Here is a 16,919-nt window from a genome sequence, read left to right on the forward strand (position 1 = left end):
ATCTGGATCCAGCCAAGATGGAAGGCGGCCCGACTGCTTCCTACCACCCCCCCTGACAGCCCATAGATGAGAGCTAGCCAGCTGTCAGCTGGAATACATTGCAGTCTGGAGCTAGAGGACAATTAAGGAGGTGAGGAACGAACGGAAGAACGAATGGATCCCCTGCGGGAAACTGGTGGAAGAAAAGCATAAATTTAAATATTCATTAATTATAGTAGGGCTTAAACCCGCCCCTGTGCTTTACTTCCAAACTGCTGGTATTTTTCTGAGCTTTCTTGCTGAATGCTCCAAAATGTTTGGCCACCTGCAAATATTTGGTGTGAAACTTCCAAATCATTCGAAAGCACACTCTTGCAGGTGTGCGGGTCTCCGCAGCACCAAACCCCACCCCCAGCTCAAGGCACCTTTCCAAAGGTGTGTACACTCACCTCCCAGGATTGCTTTTGAGGAGTGGTTTTCATTGGGCCTGAATTTTTTTTAAGAATAACGCTTCGCCAGCATGACTTCCTGCAAGGGCTGGTGGACATTTTAGTTCTTGTGGCCTCCTGAACTGAACCAGAAACCCAAGACGGTGACAGATGCCCCAAAGCCTCGGCACTCGGTTGGGAGCACACCCTGGCTGTGTCTGTCAGCCAATTGCTGATGCGACGACACATCCGTCCAACCAGGTAGACAGATGCAAATGCCCCCGTGACGCTCTTTGTTTCAAATTGCGCACAAATCAGCAGTGTGAGTAAACAGAGCATTCGACCAGAGTAGGTGTGGTTTTCAAGCATATTACACTGCTAGGTTTTTGCTGATTTAGAAGTGAGAAAAGACCTCGGCCCCTTCCGCACAGGCGGAATATGGCGCCCTGGGGACGGCAAAAACGCTGTCCCCAGGGAGCCATTCGCACAGGGGGCGCAGCTGCTTCGCAGCCGCGCCACCCTCGCTCCGCCCAACCGGTGAGAAGCCGCCGTTTTCCAACCTCGCTTGGGAAGTGAGGTTTTCGGAAAACGGCGGCTTGGAGCTGCTGCCGTGCAAATGGCAGCGGCTCCAAGGCGCCCTCCCCCCCCTTCCGTCCTCTACCTACCTGTCCTGCGGCCCTCCGGTGCATCACTGAGGCCTGGGGACACGCCCCCTCTGCCGTGCAACTCCGGAGTGGTCACGCAGGGCAGGGGGGCGTGTCCCCTGGCCTCGGCGACGCGTCGGAGGGCCACAGGACAGGAAGGTCGCCCTAACAACGACGCAGCTCTGCGCCATCGTCCCAGCCAGTTCTGGGACCGTTCGCATGAATACGCCGACCCGACCCCTTCCGCCTCCGTGCGGAAACGGCCTCAGAGAAAGAGATAGGAGAGCTGGATCTTGGTGCCGCCCTCTCCAAGGAAATCTAAAAATGATAATTCAGTAAGATATGTCTCCTTATGTCCAGTGCAAAGGGAACCTTAATATAAATAGTTACAGAGTGGATTGGTGAGTGTTTCCCGAGTTAAACAGGACCTTTCCAACAGATAGATTTAAATGATGGAAATGCTAGACTTGACTGATCTGATATCTTTCATTTACATCCGCCGTGCCCCGCTCTGCAGATTTATTGGACACAAGTGTCCAAGGTTATTTATCATATGATGGGTCTGAGAACGGAAGATGTCATCAATTAACCAGCAGAAAAAAACTGCTCAGTTCAAAGCAGGTTATCAGGAAGCTTTGGAATTATTATTATTGCAAAATGCCTTCCCCGTTGCAAAGATCGCATGGGCGTGACGTTGGCAATCCATTTCAGCCTTCGACAAGTACAAAACATTTAATCAACCCTTTTGGACATTCCCAAAAATGTAGAATTTAACAGATGACAGTTCGGGAGAGGAATGGCCTTCTGTTCCCTGCAGGGTAGAAAAACAGCGCTCCCGCTTAAAATGTCTGAATGCTCGCTGGACACGATTTAACCAAAGGAAAACAAATAGCGTTGGTTTCGGTGGACGAAAGTGGTTTACTCAAGAACATAAGACAAACCCTGCTGGATTAGACCAGTGATCCATCTGATCCAGCCTCTTGCTTCATACAGTGGCCAGGTAGTTGATTTGGAGGGCTAGGAATCACAGTATAGAGGCCAAGCCCATTCCTGACATTAAAAGCTGGTACTAATGTTCAGAAGTGTACGGTTTCTGAATGTGGAGGTTCTCTTCAGTCCTCCATCTCTAGTAGCGATAGATACACCGACTCTGTCCAGTCCTTGAGCGCTTCACTTTGACTGGATAATCCCTATTGAAACTTCATGTCCCTGGTTCACAGTTTCAAAATTCTGCACTCCTTCCTGGTAGACCAGACCTGGTGGGCCATCTTTACAGGTGGTCCTTTGCTGAATGAACACTAAAATAGTTAAGAACAAAAGAACATAAGAACAAGCCAGCTGGATCAGACCAGAGTCCATCTAGTCCAGCTCTCTGCTACTCGCAGTGGCCCACCAGGTGCCATTGGGAGCTCACCTGCAGGATGTGAACGCAATGGCCTTCTGCGGCTGTAGCTCCCGAGCACCTGGTCTGCTAAGGCATTTGCAATCTCAGATCAAGGAGGATCAAGATTGGTAGCCATAAATCGACTTCTCCTCCATAAATCTGTTCAAGCCCCTTTTAAAGCTATCCAGGTTAGTGGCCATCACCACCTCCTGTGGCAGCATATTCCAAACACCAATCACACGTTGCGTGAAGAAGTGTTTCCTTATAAGTTAGATTTTGGATTCGATAAATGGCATTTTTAGTTGAAAAAAAAGCTTGACTAGAAGATGCTGAGAAAGACCGTTCAGTTGGACGGACCTGTGGTCTGGCGTGGTGGGGGAGGGAGAAGGGAGACTCCTGATGTTCAGACGTTGCCGTTTCTAGCTCACGACTTTCTTCTTTTCAAGACATGGATGAATGTTTCAGTAGCCCCTGCCTGCACGGCGACTGTGTGAATACCCCCGGCTCGTACCACTGCAAGTGCCACGAGGGATTTCAGAGCACGCCCACCAAACAGGCTTGTATCGGTAAGTCGCAGGAGTGACTGCGTTGAGCGATTACCCAGCCTTGAGCAAGTGATGCCTGTATGGAGATTGTAGACCTGGGTGGGCTTATTGGGTGCATGGGGAAGGGGACATTGGTGGATCTTCCACGGCTCAGTGGAAGAGCTTCTGCTTCACATACAGAAGAGTTCGAGTTAAATCCTTGGCATCTCCTGTTGAAATCACCAGGTGGGAGAGGATGTAAGAGACTCCAGCTTGCACCTCTGGAGAGCAGCTGCCTGTCAGTGTAGACAATACCGTTTGACCCCAGGGTCTGATTCAGCCTGGAGCCAGGACCAAAAAAGCCCTAGATCTGGTTGAGGCTAGCTGAATGTCTTTAGGGCCAGGAACTACCAGAAGGTTGCCACCGGACAGACACGTGGCGACAGTAGGGACATCCGGGGCGGCTTGTCCAGGGCGTGGCCATTGCCATCACGTGTTGGGGGTGGGGCCGGGGTGTGTTGGGGCGTTTCAGGGTGGGGGCAGGGAGGGGAGGGGAGGGGAGAGGAGGGGCGCACGGGCAGCTCATGCTCCGGGCGCAGTTCCCCCTCCCTTTGTCACAACCGGAGGAATGAAGCATCCTCCATGGGCAGTATGGGGAGATGCGGTTCTGAAGATACGAGGGCCCCAGATCGTTCAAGGCCTTAAAGGTCAACATCAAAAAGTTGAACATGATTTGGATTTCAACTGGTAACCAGTGCAGCTGGCGGAGCACAGAGCATATCCCATCAAACCTTTCATAATCAAAAGCCTTTCTGGGCAAAAGCCCTTCTTGGTTTCCGCACTTCCTGAAGACGTTTGGCGAGGCCCAGAAGAGGTGCTGGCAGGTGCCATGGCACCCGGTGGCACCACATCGGGGTTCCGTAGAGCATAGGTTTTAGAGGTGCCTGGAGACTAAGCAGTTTGGTGTTTCAGCACAATGAGCATGTCCCAGGAGAAGCGGTTCATTCCAGGGCACGTGGTCCTGCCTTGACACGGTTCTTTCTCTTCTAGATATCGACGAGTGTATCATGAACGGAGTGATGTGCCGGAATGGGCGATGTGTGAACACCGACGGCAGCTTCCAATGCATCTGCAATGCAGGCTTTGAAATCACACCTGATGGGAAGAACTGTGCGGGTAAATAATAGGCCAGTGGTGGCGAACCTATGGCATGGGTGCCAGAGGTGGCACCCAGAGCCCTCTCTGTGGGCACGTGCAGAGTCCCTCCCCACACACACATCTAGGCTGGCCTGGGCCGCTGGGCTCAATTCTTAGCATTAAACCTAAGACCTAGTTTTGGGGAAGCAGAGTAGGTAACCCTGTTAAGTGCTGTTAAACCCCACTGATTTTCCTGCAAAGAACTAAAGCGCGATCCTTTACCTGGGAGTAAGCTCGATTGCTGGCAATGGGGCTTGCTTCTCAGTAAACACTCCTAGGGTCGTGATTCACCCGTCGGAAGAGTTGCACGGTTGCTTCAAAGCAAAGCCACTGACTACCTCCAAGCTTACTTCCCCGAAAGTAACACACCAACCCTCGGAGCCAACCGCACAAAACTAAAAATCTCAGTATTCAGGGCCTTCAGAAATTACGCACGTGTTGGCCTCATATAAATAAGTGGGTTTCGGGTTGCAATCTTGGCACTCAGTCTCAAAAAGGTTCGCCATCACTGTAATAGGCGGTCATTTCAGGGGCAAGGGTAAAGTCAGACCCCAAATGGGAGATGTCTGTCCTCTTTTGAAGGCCATGAAATTGTTCCCTTCATTTTCTCAAAAGCCCACTGGAAAATGTTGTGAAGTTCTCATGCAGATCTCTCCCCATGATCCCAAATTGAGATGATTCTGAATTGAACCGGGGAGGGGGGTCGGGGGGGGGGGTCATACATCACCATTCTGTAATGCATTTTTTCTTTGACATTTCTTTGCAAATGTTTAGAGGCCAGGAGAATTGGGGGAGGGAGGGACGGGGCCATTTCTCACCATCTGTCCCCTCAGATCACGACGAATGCACCACCACCAACATGTGCTTGAACGGGATGTGCATAAATGAGGACGGGAGTTTCAAATGCATTTGCAAGCTGGGCTTCGTGCTGGCCCCCAACGGACGCTACTGTGTCGGTACGTTTGGAGCCCCAAGGCCCCTCCCTGAATTGAGATAAAAATGTTTTGTGGGTGGGCCGCGATGGGGAACGGCTCCAGGCAGTGGTTTCCTCTGCAAAAGAAAAAGGCGTCTCCTTGCTGTTTTAAAACAGCTGCTGTTTCTGCTGCATTTCAATTCAATTTATTATTGCAGTCACTGACCAACTAAACGGAACGCAGATATACAGCCAAATTACGTCAAAAGACCCTATGAAACAGAGATCAAAACAAAACAAAGAATGACAGTGGGTGGAGTTCAGGTGCTGGCCGATGTAGAGTCTGTCCATTATCATTCTTTGGGAGTTCCCGTAGCAAGAAGGGGTATGGGTATGTTCTCTGGTTTACTGTCCGTTCATTCTTGCACTGTCCGTGTATTCCTCCCTCCACCAGGGTAAGTGCCCAGTGTGGGACGAATCTCCCAGCCTGACTCCATGTGGCCTCTAGGAATGGTTTCCGCTGCCACCGCTGCTCCCTTCCCAGTTGGGCTTTAAGTAGCACGAGGGACGGGATACGATGCAAATGAATGGAAAGATAGAAACCTGTAGCCAAATACACTTCTGCTTATTCCAGAACTAATTTTAGAAACATGCCAAGTTGAATTTGAATTTAGGAAGAGCAGAATGCAGCCCAGAGAGAAATCGCAGAACATTCTGGCAACTAAACAGAGGAAATCAAGAAGTCTAATTTGAATGCACTCGTCTGGAAGGGAAAAGGTTCATCAGCCTGGAGTTTGTTCTTCAGTCGGTAGCCCTACACTGTTTGTGCAAAATCACAAAAAAAAAAATCTCGATTTTGGAATCATGCAAGTTTTTTTCAGGGGAAATCCCTTGTGCAGGATTTTGGTATTTCTCTCGCTGAGCTCCTGACGCCCTCTGGCTCTGCAGATATCGATGAATGCGAGACGCCGGGGATCTGCATGAACGGCTGGTGCATCAACACGGAGGGGTCGTTCCGTTGTGAGTGCTTAGGAGGCCTGGCCATCGGCGTGGACGGGCGCGTCTGCGTGGACACCCATGTTCGCAGCACCTGCTACGGAGGCATCAAGAAGGGCACCTGCGCTCGGCCCTTCCCTGGCGCCGTCACCAAGTCCGAGTGCTGCTGTGCCAACCCAGACCATGGCTTTGGGGAGCCGTGCCAACCGTGCCCTGCCAAGAACTCGGGTGAGCAGATAGCCGTTCCTGTTCCAGATCCTTCCTGCAATTTTTGGTACCTGGGGGGGAGGGGGGTTGTGTAACGAACAAACTGAGTCCAGGACAAAGTAACTACAAACAGTTCTTTATTCGTGGGCTTAGACAGATCCGTAGACAAGACAGGAGATCTCTGGGCACCAAGAGTTCAATCAGCAGTATAAAGCCAGACCAATCCCCCCCCCCCCTGTTGGGGGGCACAGCGCCTGGGAGGCTCCCGAGTACGGCAGCACATTGCTTGGAAAAGGGCCCCCCAACATTCGGGAGGGGGCGCCTGAGTACAGCAATAGACTGCTTGGAAAAAGGCCTCTCACGTGCAACTGACCTTTCCTTCCCAAAGGTGGTTTCGAAGAAACCTGCTGACATTGCAGACTCTCTGGCCCCAATATGTGTACGTGCAAATACTTAATTCTCTACTCTAACCCGTGCTCTTTGCCCTGTCCATTGTGCCTGCCTGCCCTGTTTGTTTTTCCACCTGTAACTGTCAATAAAAGGGCTGGGAGGGAAACAGAACGGCAGAGTTGCTCCCTGCTTCTCTCACTGGCCGAAACGACATGCTGCCTCCGTTGCTGTAAGACAACACCCCCCGCCGTTCAAAGATACCAAAAACAAAGGAAGTTCACACAGAAAGATAGATAGCACACAGACAGGAATATCTTGCCTCAGCCTGAAGAAGAAGAGTTGGCGCGTAGTCGGGTGGGAATCAAGGTCCGTTACAAAGAGCACTCGACAGGTTGCCTGTTTGCAGGGAGGGGAAGTATTCTGTGCGTGCCCACGGACGCCGGTCACTAGACAGCCCTTGGTTAGGCAGAAGGTTCTTTTGAGAGCCAGCGGGGTGTCGTCGCTAAGAGCGGTGGACTTTAATCTGGATAAGTGGGTTTGATTTCCCACATCTACAGATGAGCAGTGGACTCCTATCTGGTGAACTGGATTTGTTCCCCCACACCTCCACATGAAGCCCGCTGGGTAATTTGGGGCCGGTTACAGTTCCCTCACAACTCCCTCATCCCCACTCCCTCATAGGTGTGGAGAGGGGAAGACCATTGAGAGTCCTTGTAGGGAGAGAAAAGGGAAGAAGTGATCAGTTTGGACATATACCGGGCTTTTTTCTTCTGTAAGGAGACTCGAGGCAGCTTACAAACGCCTTTCCTTTCCTCTTCCCACAACGGACACCTTGCGAGGCAGGTGTGGCTGGGAGAGTTCTGAGAGAACTGGGACTAGCCCGAGGTCACCCAGCAGGCTTCATGCAGAGGAGCAGGAAAACAAAACCAGTTCCCCAGATAAGAGTCCATTGCTCATGTGGAGAAGTGGGGCATCGAAGAAGAAGAAGAAGAAGAAGAAGAAGAAGAAGAAGAAGAAGAAGAAGAAGAAGATGATGATGATGATGATGATGATGATGATGATGATGATGATGATGATGATGATGATGATGATGATGATGATGATGATGATGATGATGATGATGATCCAGGGGGCTCGAACTGACCGTGTGAGTGGCAGTGCAAGTACTTAACCACTACGCCACGTGGCTCCTTCTTCCTCTATCCTCACCCACAAATCCTCTTCTGGTCCACCTCAGATGAGAAGAAGAAGAGGAGGAGGAGTTTGGATTTATATCCCCCCTTTCTCTCCTGCAGGAGACTCAAAGGGGCTTGTGGGGGGGGGGGGGGGTGGGGGGGGGGGTGGGGTTGGGGGGGGGGGGGGGGGGGGGGGGGGGGGTTGGGGGGGGGGGGGGGGGGGGGGGGGGGGGGGTGGGGGGGGGGGGGGGTGGGGGGAGGGGGGGTTTGGGGGAGGGGGCGTGGGGGGGGGGGGGGGTTGTTGGGAGAGGGCAGGGGGGGGGGGGGGGGGAGGGGGGGGGGGGGGGGGGGGGGGGGGGGGGGGGGGGGGGGGGGGGGTGGGGGGGGGGGGGGGTTTGGGGGGGTGGGGGGATGGGGGGGGGGGGGGGTGGGGGGGGGGGGGGGGGGGGGGGGGGGGGGGGTGGGGGGGGGGGGGGGGGGGGGGGGGGGGGGGGGGGGGGGGGGGGGGGGGGGGGGGGGGGTGGGGGGGGGGGGGGGGGGGGGGCGGTGGGGGGGGGGGGGGGGGGGGGTGGGGGGGGCGGGGGGGGTGGGGGGGGGGGGGGTTGGGGGGGGGGGGGGGTGGGGGGGGGGGGGGGTGGGGGGGGGGGGGGGTGGGGGGGGGGGGGGGTGGGGGGGGGGGGGGGTGGGGGGGGGGGGGGGTGGGGGGGGGGGGGGGTGGGGGGGGGGGGGGGTGGGGGGGGGGGGGGGTGGGGGGGGGGGGGGGTGGGGGGGGGGGGGGGTGGGGGGGGGGGGGGGTGGGGGGGGGGGGGGGTGGGGGGGGGGGGGGGTGGGGGGGGGGGGGGGTGGGGGGGGGGGGGGGTGGGGGGGGGGGGGGGTGGGGGGGGGGGGGGGTGGGGGGGGGGGGGGGTGGGGGGGGGGGGGGGTGGGGGGGGGGGGGGGTGGGGGGGGGGGGGGGTGGGGGGGGGGGGGGGTGGGGGGGGGGGGGGGTGGGGGGGGGGGGGGGTGGGGGGGGGGGGGGGTGGGGGGGGGGGGGGGTGGGGGGGGGGGGGGGTGGGGGGGGGGGGGGGTGGGGGGGGGGGGGGGTGGGGGGGGGGGGGGGTGGGGGGGGGGGGGGGTGGGGGGGGGGGGGGGTGGGGGGGGGGGGGGGTGGGGGGGGGGGGGGGTGGGGGGGGGGGGGGGTGGGGGGGGGGGGGGGTGGGGGGGGGGGGGGGTGGGGGGGGGGGGGGGTGGGGGGGGGGGGGGGTGGGGGGGGGGGGGGGTGGGGGGGGGGGGGGGTGGGGGGGGGGGGGGGTGGGGGGGGGGGGGGGTGGGGGGGGGGGGGGGTGGGGGGGGGGGGGGGTGGGGGGGGGGGGGGGTGGGGGGGGGGGGGGGTGGGGGGGGGGGGGGGTGGGGGGGGGGGGGGGTGGGGGGGGGGGGGGGTGGGGGGGGGGGGGGGTGGGGGGGGGGGGGGGTGGGGGGGGGGGGGGGTGGGGGGGGGGGGGGGTGGGGGGGGGGGGGGGTGGGGGGGGGGGGGGGTGGGGGGGGGGGGGGGTGGGGGGGGGGGGGGGTGGGGGGGGGGGGGGGTGGGGGGGGGGGGGGGTGGGGGGGGGGGGGGGTGGGGGGGGGGGGGGGTGGGGGGGGGGGGGGGTGGGGGGGGGGGGGGGTGGGGGGGGGGGGGGGTGGGGGGGGGGGGGGGTGGGGGGGGGGGGGGGTGGGGGGGGGGGGGGGTGGGGGGGGGGGGGGGTGGGGGGGGGGGGGGGTGGGGGGGGGGGGGGGTGGGGGGGGGGGGGGGTGGGGGGGGGGGGGGGTGGGGGGGGGGGGGGGTGGGGGGGGGGGGGGGTGGGGGGGGGGGGGGGTGGGGGGGGGGGGGGGTGGGGGGGGGGGGGGGTGGGGGGGGGGGGGGGTGGGGGGGGGGGGGGGTGGGGGGGGGGGGGGGTGGGGGGGGGGGGGGGTGGGGGGGGGGGGGGGTGGGGGGGGGGGGGGGTGGGGGGGGGGGGGGGTGGGGGGGGGGGGGGGTGGGGGGGGGGGGGGGTGGGGGGGGGGGGGGGTGGGGGGGGGGGGGGGTGGGGGGGGGGGGGGGTGGGGGGGGGGGGGGGTGGGGGGGGGGGGGGGTGGGGGGGGGGGGGGGTGGGGGGGGGGGGGGGTGGGGGGGGGGGGGGGTGGGGGGGGGGGGGGGTGGGGGGGGGGGGGGGTGGGGGGGGGGGGGGGTGGGGGGGGGGGGGGGTGGGGGGGGGGGGGGGTGGGGGGGGGGGGGGGTGGGGGGGGGGGGGGGTGGGGGGGGGGGGGGGTGGGGGGGGGGGGGGGTGGGGGGGGGGGGGGGTGGGGGGGGGGGGGGGTGGGGGGGGGGGGGGGTGGGGGGGGGGGGGGGTGGGGGGGGGGGGGGGTGGGGGGGGGGGGGGGTGGGGGGGGGGGGGGGTGGGGGGGGGGGGGGGTGGGGGGGGGGGGGGGTGGGGGGGGGGGGGGGTGGGGGGGGGGGGGGGTGGGGGGGGGGGGGGGTGGGGGGGGGGGGGGGTGGGGGGGGGGGGGGGTGGGGGGGGGGGGGGGTGGGGGGGGGGGGGGGTGGGGGGGGGGGGGGGTGGGGGGGGGGGGGGGTGGGGGGGGGGGGGGGTGGGGGGGGGGGGGGGTGGGGGGGGGGGGGGGTGGGGGGGGGGGGGGGTGGGGGGGGGGGGGGGTGGGGGGGGGGGGGGGTGGGGGGGGGGGGGGGTGGGGGGGGGGGGGGGTGGGGGGGGGGGGGGGTGGGGGGGGGGGGGGGTGGGGGGGGGGGGGGGTGGGGGGGGGGGGGGGTGGGGGGGGGGGGGGGTGGGGGGGGGGGGGGGTGGGGGGGGGGGGGGGTGGGGGGGGGGGGGGGTGGGGGGGGGGGGGGGTGGGGGGGGGGGGGGGTGGGGGGGGGGGGGGGTGGGGGGGGGGGGGGGTGGGGGGGGGGGGGGGTGGGGGGGGGGGGGGGTGGGGGGGGGGGGGGGTGGGGGGGGGGGGGGGTGGGGGGGGGGGGGGGTGGGGGGGGGGGGGGGTGGGGGGGGGGGGGGGTGGGGGGGGGGGGGGGTGGGGGGGGGGGGGGGTGGGGGGGGGGGGGGGTGGGGGGGGGGGGGGGTGGGGGGGGGGGGGGGTGGGGGGGGGGGGGGGTGGGGGGGGGGGGGGGTGGGGGGGGGGGGGGGTGGGGGGGGGGGGGGGTGGGGGGGGGGGGGGGTGGGGGGGGGGGGGGGTGGGGGGGGGGGGGGGTGGGGGGGGGGGGGGGTGGGGGGGGGGGGGGGTGGGGGGGGGGGGGGGTGGGGGGGGGGGGGGGTGGGGGGGGGGGGGGGTGGGGGGGGGGGGGGGTGGGGGGGGGGGGGGGTGGGGGGGGGGGGGGGTGGGGGGGGGGGGGGGTGGGGGGGGGGGGGGGTGGGGGGGGGGGGGGGTGGGGGGGGGGGGGGGTGGGGGGGGGGGGGGGTGGGGGGGGGGGGGGGTGGGGGGGGGGGGGGGTGGGGGGGGGGGGGGGTGGGGGGGGGGGGGGGTGGGGGGGGGGGGGGGTGGGGGGGGGGGGGGGTGGGGGGGGGGGGGGGTGGGGGGGGGGGGGGGTGGGGGGGGGGGGGGGTGGGGGGGGGGGGGGGTGGGGGGGGGGGGGGGTGGGGGGGGGGGGGGGTGGGGGGGGGGGGGGGTGGGGGGGGGGGGGGGTGGGGGGGGGGGGGGGTGGGGGGGGGGGGGGGTGGGGGGGGGGGGGGGTGGGGGGGGGGGGGGGTGGGGGGGGGGGGGGGTGGGGGGGGGGGGGGGTGGGGGGGGGGGGGGGTGGGGGGGGGGGGGGGTGGGGGGGGGGGGGGGTGGGGGGGGGGGGGGGTGGGGGGGGGGGGGGGTGGGGGGGGGGGGGGGTGGGGGGGGGGGGGGGTGGGGGGGGGGGGGGGTGGGGGGGGGGGGGGGTGGGGGGGGGGGGGGGTGGGGGGGGGGGGGGGTGGGGGGGGGGGGGGGTGGGGGGGGGGGGGGGTGGGGGGGGGGGGGGGTGGGGGGGGGGGGGGGTGGGGGGGGGGGGGGGTGGGGGGGGGGGGGGGTGGGGGGGGGGGGGGGTGGGGGGGGGGGGGGGTGGGGGGGGGGGGGGGTGGGGGGGGGGGGGGGTGGGGGGGGGGGGGGGTGGGGGGGGGGGGGGGTGGGGGGGGGGGGGGGTGGGGGGGGGGGGGGGTGGGGGGGGGGGGGGGTGGGGGGGGGGGGGGGTGGGGGGGGGGGGGGGTGGGGGGGGGGGGGGGTGGGGGGGGGGGGGGGTGGGGGGGGGGGGGGGTGGGGGGGGGGGGGGGTGGGGGGGGGGGGGGGTGGGGGGGGGGGGGGGTGGGGGGGGGGGGGGGTGGGGGGGGGGGGGGGTGGGGGGGGGGGGGGGTGGGGGGGGGGGGGGGTGGGGGGGGGGGGGGGTGGGGGGGGGGGGGGGTGGGGGGGGGGGGGGGTGGGGGGGGGGGGGGGTGGGGGGGGGGGGGGGTGGGGGGGGGGGGGGGTGGGGGGGGGGGGGGGTGGGGGGGGGGGGGGGTGGGGGGGGGGGGGGGTGGGGGGGGGGGGGGGTGGGGGGGGGGGGGGGTGGGGGGGGGGGGGGGTGGGGGGGGGGGGGGGTGGGGGGGGGGGGGGGTGGGGGGGGGGGGGGGTGGGGGGGGGGGGGGGTGGGGGGGGGGGGGGGTGGGGGGGGGGGGGGGTGGGGGGGGGGGGGGGTGGGGGGGGGGGGGGGTGGGGGGGGGGGGGGGTGGGGGGGGGGGGGGGTGGGGGGGGGGGGGGGTGGGGGGGGGGGGGGGTGGGGGGGGGGGGGGGTGGGGGGGGGGGGGGGTGGGGGGGGGGGGGGGTGGGGGGGGGGGGGGGTGGGGGGGGGGGGGGGTGGGGGGGGGGGGGGGTGGGGGGGGGGGGGGGTGGGGGGGGGGGGGGGTGGGGGGGGGGGGGGGTGGGGGGGGGGGGGGGTGGGGGGGGGGGGGGGTGGGGGGGGGGGGGGGTGGGGGGGGGGGGGGGTGGGGGGGGGGGGGGGTGGGGGGGGGGGGGGGTGGGGGGGGGGGGGGGTGGGGGGGGGGGGGGGTGGGGGGGGGGGGGGGTGGGGGGGGGGGGGGGTGGGGGGGGGGGGGGGTGGGGGGGGGGGGGGGTGGGGGGGGGGGGGGGTGGGGGGGGGGGGGGGTGGGGGGGGGGGGGGGTGGGGGGGGGGGGGGGTGGGGGGGGGGGGGGGTGGGGGGGGGGGGGGGTGGGGGGGGGGGGGGGTGGGGGGGGGGGGGGGTGGGGGGGGGGGGGGGTGGGGGGGGGGGGGGGTGGGGGGGGGGGGGGGTGGGGGGGGGGGGGGGTGGGGGGGGGGGGGGGTGGGGGGGGGGGGGGGTGGGGGGGGGGGGGGGTGGGGGGGGGGGGGGGTGGGGGGGGGGGGGGGTGGGGGGGGGGGGGGGTGGGGGGGGGGGGGGGTGGGGGGGGGGGGGGGTGGGGGGGGGGGGGGGTGGGGGGGGGGGGGGGTGGGGGGGGGGGGGGGTGGGGGGGGGGGGGGGTGGGGGGGGGGGGGGGTGGGGGGGGGGGGGGGTGGGGGGGGGGGGGGGTGGGGGGGGGGGGGGGTGGGGGGGGGGGGGGGTGGGGGGGGGGGGGGGTGGGGGGGGGGGGGGGTGGGGGGGGGGGGGGGTGGGGGGGGGGGGGGGTGGGGGGGGGGGGGGGTGGGGGGGGGGGGGGGTGGGGGGGGGGGGGGGTGGGGGGGGGGGGGGGTGGGGGGGGGGGGGGGTGGGGGGGGGGGGGGGTGGGGGGGGGGGGGGGTGGGGGGGGGGGGGGGTGGGGGGGGGGGGGGGTGGGGGGGGGGGGGGGTGGGGGGGGGGGGGGGTGGGGGGGGGGGGGGGTGGGGGGGGGGGGGGGTGGGGGGGGGGGGGGGTGGGGGGGGGGGGGGGTGGGGGGGGGGGGGGGTGGGGGGGGGGGGGGGTGGGGGGGGGGGGGGGTGGGGGGGGGGGGGGGTGGGGGGGGGGGGGGGTGGGGGGGGGGGGGGGTGGGGGGGGGGGGGGGTGGGGGGGGGGGGGGGTGGGGGGGGGGGGGGGTGGGGGGGGGGGGGGGTGGGGGGGGGGGGGGGTGGGGGGGGGGGGGGGTGGGGGGGGGGGGGGGTGGGGGGGGGGGGGGGTGGGGGGGGGGGGGGGTGGGGGGGGGGGGGGGTGGGGGGGGGGGGGGGTGGGGGGGGGGGGGGGTGGGGGGGGGGGGGGGTGGGGGGGGGGGGGGGTGGGGGGGGGGGGGGGTGGGGGGGGGGGGGGGTGGGGGGGGGGGGGGGTGGGGGGGGGGGGGGGTGGGGGGGGGGGGGGGTGGGGGGGGGGGGGGGTGGGGGGGGGGGGGGGTGGGGGGGGGGGGGGGTGGGGGGGGGGGGGGGTGGGGGGGGGGGGGGGTGGGGGGGGGGGGGGGTGGGGGGGGGGGGGGGTGGGGGGGGGGGGGGGTGGGGGGGGGGGGGGGTGGGGGGGGGGGGGGGTGGGGGGGGGGGGGGGTGGGGGGGGGGGGGGGTGGGGGGGGGGGGGGGTGGGGGGGGGGGGGGGTGGGGGGGGGGGGGGGTGGGGGGGGGGGGGGGTGGGGGGGGGGGGGGGTGGGGGGGGGGGGGGGTGGGGGGGGGGGGGGGTGGGGGGGGGGGGGGGTGGGGGGGGGGGGGGGTGGGGGGGGGGGGGGGTGGGGGGGGGGGGGGGTGGGGGGGGGGGGGGGTGGGGGGGGGGGGGGGTGGGGGGGGGGGGGGGTGGGGGGGGGGGGGGGTGGGGGGGGGGGGGGGTGGGGGGGGGGGGGGGTGGGGGGGGGGGGGGGTGGGGGGGGGGGGGGGTGGGGGGGGGGGGGGGTGGGGGGGGGGGGGGGTGGGGGGGGGGGGGGGTGGGGGGGGGGGGGGGTGGGGGGGGGGGGGGGTGGGGGGGGGGGGGGGTGGGGGGGGGGGGGGGTGGGGGGGGGGGGGGGTGGGGGGGGGGGGGGGTGGGGGGGGGGGGGGGTGGGGGGGGGGGGGGGTGGGGGGGGGGGGGGGTGGGGGGGGGGGGGGGTGGGGGGGGGGGGGGGTGGGGGGGGGGGGGGGTGGGGGGGGGGGGGGGTGGGGGGGGGGGGGGGTGGGGGGGGGGGGGGGTGGGGGGGGGGGGGGGTGGGGGGGGGGGGGGGTGGGGGGGGGGGGGGGTGGGGGGGGGGGGGGGTGGGGGGGGGGGGGGGTGGGGGGGGGGGGGGGTGGGGGGGGGGGGGGGTGGGGGGGGGGGGGGGTGGGGGGGGGGGGGGGTGGGGGGGGGGGGGGGTGGGGGGGGGGGGGGGTGGGGGGGGGGGGGGGTGGGGGGGGGGGGGGGTGGGGGGGGGGGGGGGTGGGGGGGGGGGGGGGTGGGGGGGGGGGGGGGTGGGGGGGGGGGGGGGTGGGGGGGGGGGGGGGTGGGGGGGGGGGGGGGTGGGGGGGGGGGGGGGTGGGGGGGGGGGGGGGTGGGGGGGGGGGGGGGTGGGGGGGGGGGGGGGTGGGGGGGGGGGGGGGTGGGGGGGGGGGGGGGTGGGGGGGGGGGGGGGTGGGGGGGGGGGGGGGTGGGGGGGGGGGGGGGTGGGGGGGGGGGGGGGTGGGGGGGGGGGGGGGTGGGGGGGGGGGGGGGTGGGGGGGGGGGGGGGTGGGGGGGGGGGGGGGTGGGGGGGGGGGGGGGTGGGGGGGGGGGGGGGTGGGGGGGGGGGGGGGTGGGGGGGGGGGGGGGTGGGGGGGGGGGGGGGTGGGGGGGGGGGGGGGTGGGGGGGGGGGGGGGTGGGGGGGGGGGGGGGTGGGGGGGGGGGGGGGTGGGGGGGGGGGGGGGTGGGGGGGGGGGGGGGTGGGGGGGGGGGGGGGTGGGGGGGGGGGGGGGTGGGGGGGGGGGGGGGTGGGGGGGGGGGGGGGTGGGGGGGGGGGGGGGTGGGGGGGGGGGGGGGTGGGGGGGGGGGGGGGTGGGGGGGGGGGGGGGTGGGGGGGGGGGGGGGTGGGGGGGGGGGGGGGTGGGGGGGGGGGGGGGTGGGGGGGGGGGGGGGTGGGGGGGGGGGGGGGTGGGGGGGGGGGGGGGTGGGGGGGGGGGGGGGTGGGGGGGGGGGGGGGTGGGGGGGGGGGGGGGTGGGGGGGGGGGGGGGTGGGGGGGGGGGGGGGTGGGGGGGGGGGGGGGTGGGGGGGGGGGGGGGTGGGGGGGGGGGGGGGTGGGGGGGGGGGGGGGTGGGGGGGGGGGGGGGTGGGGGGGGGGGGGGGTGGGGGGGGGGGGGGGTGGGGGGGGGGGGGGGTGGGGGGGGGGGGGGGTGGGGGGGGGGGGGGGTGGGGGGGGGGGGGGGTGGGGGGGGGGGGGGGTGGGGGGGGGGGGGGGTGGGGGGGGGGGGGGGTGGGGGGGGGGGGGGGTGGGGGGGGGGGGGGGTGGGGGGGGGGGGGGGTGGGGGGGGGGGGGGGTGGGGGGGGGGGGGGGTGGGGGGGGGGGGGGGTGGGGGGGGGGGGGGGTGGGGGGGGGGGGGGGTGGGGGGGGGGGGGGGTGGGGGGGGGGGGGGGTGGGGGGGGGGGGGGGTGGGGGGGGGGGGGGGTGGGGGGGGGGGGGGGTGGGGGGGGGGGGGGGTGGGGGGGGGGGGGGGTGGGGGGGGGGGGGGGTGGGGGGGGGGGGGGGTGGGGGGGGGGGGGGGTGGGGGGGGGGGGGGGTGGGGGGGGGGGGGGGTGGGGGGGGGGGGGGGTGGGGGGGGGGGGGGGTGGGGGGGGGGGGGGGTGGGGGGGGGGGGGGGTGGGGGGGGGGGGGGGTGGGGGGGGGGGGGGGTGGGGGGGGGGGGGGGTGGGGGGGGGGGGGGGTGGGGGGGGGGGGGGGTGGGGGGGGGGGGGGGTGGGGGGGGGGGGGGGTGGGGGGGGGGGGGGGTGGGGGGGGGGGGGGGTGGGGGGGGGGGGGGGTGGGGGGGGGGGGGGGTGGGGGGGGGGGGGGGTGGGGGGGGGGGGGGGTGGGGGGGGGGGGGGGTGGGGGGGGGGGGGGGTGGGGGGGGGGGGGGGTGGGGGGGGGGGGGGGTGGGGGGGGGGGGGGGTGGGGGGGGGGGGGGGTGGGGGGGGGGGGGGGTGGGGGGGGGGGGGGGTGGGGGGGGGGGGGGGTGGGGGGGGGGGGGGGTGGGGGGGGGGGGGGGTGGGGGGGGGGGGGGGTGGGGGGGGGGGGGGGTGGGGGGGGGGGGGGGTGGGGGGGGGGGGGGGTGGGGGGGGGGGGGG

The 16,919-nt window shown here is 73.6% G+C and overlaps 1 protein-coding gene across 1 annotated transcript in view; it reads left to right on the forward strand.

The window, feature by feature from the left end:
* Positions 1-16,919, forward strand: part of FBN3 (fibrillin 3) — a 223,189-nt gene that overhangs the window by 117,674 nt on the left and 88,596 nt on the right. Inside the window, 4 exon segments of the mRNA XM_048496904.1 lie at positions 2,882-3,001; positions 4,010-4,135; positions 4,990-5,112; positions 6,018-6,136. Coding sequence (XP_048352861.1) covers positions 2,882-3,001; positions 4,010-4,135; positions 4,990-5,112; positions 6,018-6,136 — 488 coding nt within the window.

Source organism: Sphaerodactylus townsendi, linkage group LG05 (assembly GCF_021028975.2).
Source record: "Sphaerodactylus townsendi isolate TG3544 linkage group LG05, MPM_Stown_v2.3, whole genome shotgun sequence".
In the NCBI taxonomy this organism is placed as follows: Eukaryota; Metazoa; Chordata; class Lepidosauria; order Squamata; family Sphaerodactylidae; genus Sphaerodactylus; species Sphaerodactylus townsendi.